The 8,474-nt window shown below is 46.0% G+C and overlaps 1 protein-coding gene across 2 annotated transcripts in view; it reads left to right on the top strand.

Moving 5' to 3' along the window:
- Positions 1-8,474, top strand: part of LOC106817282 — a 31,808-nt gene that overhangs the window by 4,377 nt on the left and 18,957 nt on the right. For both annotated transcript variants that reach the window (XM_014821941.1, XM_014821940.1), the window contains exons 3-7: positions 692-6,243; positions 6,561-6,605; positions 6,748-6,799; positions 7,204-7,255; positions 8,084-8,195. In XM_014821941.1, coding sequence (XP_014677427.1) covers positions 692-6,243; positions 6,561-6,605; positions 6,748-6,799; positions 7,204-7,255; positions 8,084-8,195 — 5,813 coding nt within the window. The remainder of the gene's footprint in view (positions 1-691; positions 6,244-6,560; positions 6,606-6,747; positions 6,800-7,203; positions 7,256-8,083; positions 8,196-8,474) is intronic.

Here is an 8,474-nt window from a genome sequence, read left to right as displayed (position 1 = left end):
GTAACCGATTGTAACCGATCATCGGTTACTTGGGTCCAACCGATGATCGATTACGAAATTACAACCGATTGACAACACTACTAATGCGTAAAATCGCCACCACACCATAGACGGTATTTGGGGTACTTGTATATAATATAGCCGAGTCGGTTTACAGTTAGTGTTAGGGTTTGGGACAGGGTGACTGTTTGTACTTGTGTGTGGTCTGCAGTACATGCGTAGTGTAGGACGGTAAAAATACACGCGTCTGTTGTCCTGGTCGAATGGGAATTTTTGACGATCGATTCCCGCTCTGTCAAACTTTTATTGTGGTGGAATTTAATCGTGGCGGAGGTAATTTAAACGGGGCGCAACGATTGAAACGTGGGGAATTTTTCCCAAACAGGGCGGGCGCGCCTGGTTTGGGCAACGTAGGGAGGGGCCTGACAGACTAAAACGTACGACACGATTATCCATTCTGTTGCCAGCAAACCGAATGTATAAACCGCCTAACTTGAAACAAAAGGCAGCTGTAAATAGGTCAAAGATTAGCTCGCCGAGTGTTGCGTCGATATCCAATGTCCCAGCGAGCCACACCGCATCGCCGAGGGCGCAAGAGTTGTTAGTAGCTGCTTTTTGTATCCATTGTTACAAATTCGATTAACAAGTAATTTTTACTATTTTATACCTATTCCATGCATTTATATTGCAGGTGGACTGGAAAGTGACAACGGTTGATACTAGGTTTTCAAGCACTTCTGAAGACCTGTCACCAGATAACAGCCTGGATTTGCCATCTGTCATTGTTAGTGTTGCTCCGCTGTCACCAAAAACCATCTTTCGTCACACGGAGAAGTCTGGGATTCATCGGGAAGGTGTTGTCACTGCTAATGAATTAGAAAAGACCGATAGTAGTTGTATGACCAGAATTGAGCGTTCTCTGGAATACGAGCGTAGAAGGGATATTGATGAGCAGTGTGGAACGACCACTGCAATACCACAAGACACTACCATGATTGAGGCGAGTCATAAAAACGAAGGCATTCGACAGTGCATTGAAAAGCATGACAAGGATGGTGAAAAGAGTGATGGTTCTGGCATGATAAAAACAATGCGAGATAACAAGACGAAGAAAGATACGGGTGTAAACACTGTAAAAAACGTAAGGAATGTGAGTGGTCTGGCTGACAAAAGAGACTTTAGGAAACTAAGGCTAGCAGATGATACGAGAGCTCCTTTGTATTCCACTGATAGATCAAAATTGTCCAGTGAAAAAATACAGAAAACTCGTTCAAGGCACATAAATGAAAAACGTTTAGAAATGCAACCAAGCACAGAAAACTCTGTGTGTAACAACAGGAAATCGAATGTCGTGTCAGAGAACTTTGCTTATGAAACAGCCAAAACTGCATCGTCCCCAATGCTCAAACCTACTGATATTAAGCTGTGTGTTGTAAATGATGAAGAAGCCAAGGAGCAGGTATCTCATAGAAAAACCAGTGAGACAACCCAGTTGGAAGGCAGGGTACTCGAAAATACTGTGTGCGTGCCGTCACAGAAAAATCGAGATGATCTGCACTTTGATGGAGGTTCTGTTGGTGAACGGACTGTAGATGTGAAGATATCTTCACTACAGCAGGGTAAACTTGTGACTGTGCAGGCCAAGGATGTAGCTGGAGAGGGGTTGCCTAATATTTCTAAGGAAGAACCTATATGTTCTACGAACACAAAGATAGAAAAATCTAATGAGCTTCAAAAGGCTCGAAGCAAGAATGCAGAAGGTGCAGAATGTTCTAGTGTCAATATGTCTAGTAAGAAAGGCCCTGAAGAAAAAGACATAGTACAATCAAAAGATACTGGTGATATATATGGGCATGCAGCTCTTGATCAGGAGCAACTAAACCCCACTAGATGCCATGCTGAAAACCCCATTCAAGCAGATTCAGTAAAAGGAATTCATGAGAACTCATCGCAAGAGCCTGTAACAGTCAATGAAAATGTAGGAGAACAATCGGTGGTACAAAACATTGTAATGGATACTGACAAACTGTATTCAAACGAAAGTCTTCAAAAAAAGTCATGGGATCTCAACCTCACAGTAACGAATACTGAGTCCATCAATGGTTCTGACTGCCAACAGCCAACAGAACTGAGTTTATGTACTGAGTTATCTGATAAATCTATGTCGTTACCTAGGGCGTCAGTGATTGTGTCTTCATCAGCAGTAGGCAAAAGTAACGAGGGCAGTAGTGCCCAACTTAAGTCAGAAGTCTCATCTGTAGAAGTAACTGAGCAAATAGTTAGTATAATACCTTCACAGTCATCTCTTACGTGCATCTCCCCTGTTGCTGTAACTGTCACTGATATGCCTGCAACGTCAGATGGTAAAGCATCGATACCGAACAAAGCTGGTGAGGCCCCAGTCAGAACTAGAAGTAATAAGGACCTTTTCCATGAGACCACTGGAAAAGAGTTGCACTCCAGCCAGATAGCATATGAGAATGACCAACCTAGCATGACTGCTGCTAAGACAGAGAATGTAACAACAGGAGGTAATGTATTATCAACACACAAATCAGCAGGATTCAATGGTGGCAAACCTCTCACAGAACCAGGAGTGTCTAAAAAGCTTGCTGGAATTATAAAGCCCACTACTTTCCCCAAATCATCAGCGAATGCTGAAAATATGGTTCGTGCTAAAAGCAAAACAGCTGCAGTTGCGAGTACTGGCTCTAGTATGACTAAGCCAGGGTTAGGGTCGTCTGGCCAACCACTGATCACACCAACTTCAAAGCCGGTGACTACATTACCGGAAGCAACTGTTTCGACATTTAGCCCACAACTACCCTCTACTGTGAAACCGCTTCATCAATTACCAGTGTCGCAGCGTCTAACGCCACCCGTTGAACCGGCGTCCTCCATAGGACCAGGCATTGTGTCACTTGAGTTACATACTGAGGCAGCAATAACCAAGTCAATGGGGCTGGTTGAGGCTCAATCATGTGAATCCGAATTGTCGGAAGCACCCATAGCTAAGCAGGAGCCCGCGGTACTGGCTAGTTCTGAAGGCGAAAACAACAAGCCACGGTCCTTGAAGAGGCCATTGTCACGATTACCTAAGAAGAGGAAAGCTTCCGAAAAACTGCCTACAGACAGTGATGTGAGCACACCCAAGGTAATGGATAGTAGCCCCAGAAAGGGTATTGCTGGAAACAGTTTAAATTCTATTGAAAGTGGCAAGACTTCCAAAACAGATAAGCAGTCGGTTGGCATATCTAGAGTCATCGAAACTCATGCCAAAGTTTCAAAAGCCAAAAAGAAATCTTCCAGTTGTAAAAAAATGGGCCTTTCCGCTGCTGCTAAAATCTCAATCAAGCAGAACGATCACTCCAAAGAGATATCCACTCTAGGGATAGTTACTTCTATCACCAGTGTCTCCATGAAGAGTGAGTTAGTTCAAAATGGTCTGGAGGCAGTCAAGAGCAGTAAAACTGAGAAACTGCTGGAGAAGCCTGCAGGTAAACGTAAAGACAAGGAGCCTGCTGCAGATCTTAATAAGAAAACATTGTCACCTGAAGCTCCTCAAGATTCGGTGAAGAAAGAACATTCACAGTCGGAGTCTACTAACGATGTCACGTCGCAACCCAGTGCCAAGCGTAGTCACAAATCGAAAACATCACAGAGAAGGAGCTCAAAACAGCGGTCGAAACTGAAAGAGCAAGTGAGCAAACCAAAAACACCACACGTCTTGAGTAGTGTCGATATGCCCACATTTGAGTTCACCAAGGACGAGCAAAGTCAGCTGTTGCGGAGCAGCGACAAGGACAGAGCTCGTCGACCGAGGGATGTTCTCCAGCATATGCCCTCCAGTCCAGTGCTGAAGAAGTCTCTGTTTGAGAAATTTGCCGCGTCTCTCACCGAGGAGCAGGCAGAGGACAGCGCCACTAGCCAGGAGGGTGACGAGCTGCCGCCTCCGATAACGGAACCGGCGAAGACGCGGGGGCGTCGCCGCCCGCCAGCGAAACCTCCCAAGCTTCACCCCATGGCTCCCGTTGAGCGTAGCACGAGCGCGCAGGCTAGCAAGCCGGCGTCGACCTGCGGACGGCTGTCCGACACTATTCAGCGCCACCTAGAGAGCCATTTGAGTCACGCCGCCGCCGTCGAAAGCCAGCAAGCAGTGAGGGTGAAGCGCGGACGAGGGCGGCCAAAAGGCTCGCCGAACAAGAAGACAATACTCCTAGCCCTGCAGGGTGCACTGTCTCAAAAGCGCACTGACCTTCTCAAGCAGCAGTTGGCCAACCTGCCGCAGTCGGATAGCCTGTCGGCAGTAATCGCTAGCATTTCAAACAAGCTCTCTCAGCCCGTAACTCCAGAGTCGAGCCGCGCTATGCAGAAACTTATAAGAAATGTGCAGCGAACGGGATCTATTAGTGTAAATCCATCGGGAACGATGCCTAAGCGTAAGCGGGGACGCCCGCGAAAAGAGCCCTTGCCGGAGCCTCACGTGGTGAAGGCCCGCGTGAGTGACAAGGGCGATTCCGAACTGCGCTCGCTCGTGAGGAGCATCGAGAGCTCTATTGAGAGCCAATTTTCAGATAAGGACGATTTCGACATCTCGCGGACGTCAGGTGCGGCTCCGAAAAGCGCAAAGCACAATCGATCAAAGGCAGCTGTTCTACATCGTAGGCGACTCAAGCACATATTTGGTAAGACTCTCAAGCTGAAAAAGCGAAGGCGGCGCAACCAAGACGTGGCTTCGGTGACGGACAGTCAGCGAGCAGATAGCGTGGCGAGCATCTGCAGTGAATCCAGCGAGGTGCAAAGCAGTGCATGCAAACGCTCGCCTGTGCTGGGCGAGTATGGCTCGAGCGCGACGGCGGCAGCCTCTTTCCTGGAGCGCTATCGGAACGCGAACAAAGCTCATCTCTTGGCCGCCAACGCGGAGTCTGCGGAAGCGCAGGCTAGGCATAAGTCACTGCGGCTCGACGACCCGTCCACTATGCAGGCTGCGCTGCTCTACCGCAACAAGGGTAAATTTGAGAAGGATGTCCTTACGAAGTTGCGGAAGCGCGCGTGCAAGGTGAAATCCAAGCATAAGAACATCGTAGATCCCGTGTTTCTAGACGAGCTAGACGATTTGACGCAACTGTTTGACAGGGCCACTATATCGGATCACTCCGAACCAGAACAAGGTTCTCTTGGTTGTAGTCCTCCCAGTGTGTTCCGGGTGTGTGACTATGGAAGCGGAAAAAGGGTCTTGGCAATCTTCAAAAGGCGCGTCGGGCGGCCTCGCAAGGCAGAGATGGTTACCAAGCACTTCAACATACTTACCAAGGAGAGTCTCATCTCGCTGAAGCGTGTGCGGAAAAAGAAAGTGCAGAGCGAGAACAGGTACTACGCGCCGACGCCGCGCACAACCGATCCCAACGAACAACGACTACCTTTGAAGAAGCGCCACAAGATGCTCGAATCGTCCTACAGCCACGCCGGTTCTCCGAGACACCACAGTGCCAACGCCGAGTCTGGCAGACACCTGGCCGGCCGACTCTTCCAGAGTTTTCACGGCACTTTCAGTGATGGTGGAGAGTCCTCCAACCTCTCAGTGACGCCTGGCGATCGACCCGACACCATGGCGAGGCGGCGAAAGTCTGGGTTGGGCGCTGGCTCGTCGCAGCACTGCAGTTCTGCGATGCAGTCACAGCAAAATAAGATCATGCACGACCTTTGGCAGCAGGTGCGGGATCGCTATGACGAGTACACGAGCGTTGATGAGGTCATCGACATTGTCTGCGGCGGGCCTGCCGACCTTCCCCTGCTAGAGGACGCCGTTGGTGACCCAGACAAGGGCGCGACTGTCGATCTCAATGCGTCGAAGCGAGAGAATTCGCCTGAGCCAGTACTGGGGGCGGCCCAGCCGCGGAAGCGCGGCCCAGGACGACCGCGCAAGTCCGACCCAGACGCGCCCAGCAATCGCTTCCATCAGTACCGACTGAGTGCGAAGCAGGAGCAGCAGCGCATCATGGATGCGATCATGAAGCAGCATGAGCGGCGGGAGCGGCTGCGGCAGAAACGCACTGAGAGCGAGCGGCGCAAAGCCGACGCGGCGGCGGTGGTGGCGGCGGCGGCGGCGGCGTCGAGCAGCACGCTGCATGACGGCAAAGACCTCGTCAGAGAAACGATCGACGATGTGATCAGTGCGACAGTGAGAGGCATTGCGCTGCCACGGCTCAGCAGTCCCACGAGGAAACGCAAGCACGCCACGACGTAAGCTCAAGTCTCTTGCACTCGGTCACTCTTTGAGTTTATTCTCAGGGAGTTTTATGCGTTGAGTGTAGTATCAGCTGATGCTAATGAGTTGATGCGCACACGTAGTTTACAGATAAGTTTGATGCTAGTTGCACACGCACACTCTGCATAGATTTAAAGTAGGCGCATTTCGTTTAATAGTTAACTGCAGTATTCTGTTTTCAACCTGTTTACCTTAAAGCCATGGATGTGTGCTTGCGTGCGTGCGTGCGTGCGTGCGTGCGTACGTGTACGCAGGCTTTTTGCAGAGATTTTTAATTTTATTTGTGTTTCAGCGAAGGTAGTTCGGGGAGGAAAAGATGGCGAGTGCCAAGGAAGAGGTAAGCACAGCAATGCAACATAGATTTTATTCCTGGAACAGGATCTGACAATCTAATACATTTTTTAATGTGCAGCTCTTGACAGGCTTGATATTGTCACCATGATGCAGATCATGATATACACCTATCTGTATATTTTTAGGCTTCCAGGAGAAATTGGAGAGACTTGTAGTGCAGGGAATACATCTGGCTATGTAAGTATTATAAGGCAGTGTTTGTTTTCCAAAATATCAACTAGTTTTTGCATGATAGTCAGCCTGTTTCTTGTACTAGTGTTTCTTGTTGTCACTAAAGAAAGTGCTTATAATTAAATTTATTTTTAATTATAATTGTTTGCGACTTGGATTGTGTAGACAATTGTGCAGACCATTTCTAAGCACTCCTTGATCTCAGAAATATATTTGTCTCTGTTGATACATCATCTATGAAATTTCATATTTATTGTACCAAATTTGTTGTATACTGTATATATAGATATATTGGTTTATATATAGCCTAAATTTTAAGAACGACAGTAATCAACCCTGGTATTGCTGTGTTTCTATCATGTGATTTTTTGTTTATTTTAATATTATTACTATATTTATTTTTTCTGTAGGTAAGAGAACTTATTGATTTCTCAGCACATAAGTACAAGAAAATAAAATCAAGTAAGTGTATATTAAGTAGCACTTTGAAAGTAAAGTGGTTAAAGGGATCGTTTACTCTAGGTTTTAGGGTTATTTTCAGTTAATTTAGGTTAAAATTACGCTACATAAAAATTTTCATGGTTCAATCACCATTAGAAATATTATTAAAAAATGTTTTAAAACTAACGACTACAGTTTGATTACAACGACGGTGGCGCCACTCAAAGCGCACGATCTGATAAGTTGCGCAAAACGACTTTTTAGCCAAGGGCTACAGACCGAGGGTGTTTCTTATTTATTAATTTAAAAGCAAAAGGATTGTAATATCTTATAAACGACATATAGTTTCAGTTATATTATGGATAAATTTGTCCTAAAATTAACATCTTTCGGTTAAATAGCATTTAGGTATAAATATAATTGCACCTTTGTGATTAGCCCTCGGTCTGTAACATGCAAAATAAATTGGCAAATGCGCAACTTTTCAGGGGGGGGGCAGCACGGTCGCGGGTGTTAATGGCGCCGTTCAAATTTCGTAGCGTTGATGTATAATTAATTATAACAATTAAATTAAGTATCTGGTAACAAGTATGTGTGGGTATAGACAATTTGTTATACAGTAATTACAGTTGTATGCAGTAAAATCCTAGAGTCTACTATCCCTTTAATTAAAGTAATTATGATTTTATTTTTTTTATTTTTTTAAAATGCATTCCAATTGCTAATAATAAACATACAACCATTTCAACAGTGCAGTTTTTCTGCCATGACAAGTGCATTGAAAAGCTTTAGGGGCAACACTATTACACACTTAGATTGTTGACTGATGAATCTGTCTTTGACTTGCAGATGTGTACGTGGATGTAAAGCCGCTCTCGTGGAACGAGCCACAGGAGTGCACCTGTCGCAGACCTGAGAACCCTGAAGTAGAAAAGGCATGTGGAGAACAGTGCCTCAACAGGTATATATATATACCAGCGAACAGCACGTGTGGACACAAGCACATGTGTTTTGTATTGCTGTAAATTGTACTCGTTTGTCTGGTAGCACATAGTTGCTAGCATGTAAAGCAAAAGCTTTTAGGTATAAAGGTACGAGAAGGAGCTGGTATTTATTAAAGGGAGAGTTTACTCTAGGTTCTAGGGTTATTTTCAGCTAATTTAGGTTATAATTACGCTACATGAAAAGTATCATGGTTCAATCACCATTAGAAATATTTTTTTTAAATGTTTTAAAACGA

This window comes from Priapulus caudatus, unplaced genomic scaffold (genome assembly GCF_000485595.1).
Source record: "Priapulus caudatus unplaced genomic scaffold, Priapulus_caudatus-5.0.1 Scaffold1662, whole genome shotgun sequence".
NCBI lineage: Eukaryota > Metazoa > Priapulida > Priapulimorpha > Priapulimorphida > Priapulidae > Priapulus > Priapulus caudatus.
This window is presented reverse-complemented; position numbering and strand designations above follow the sequence as displayed.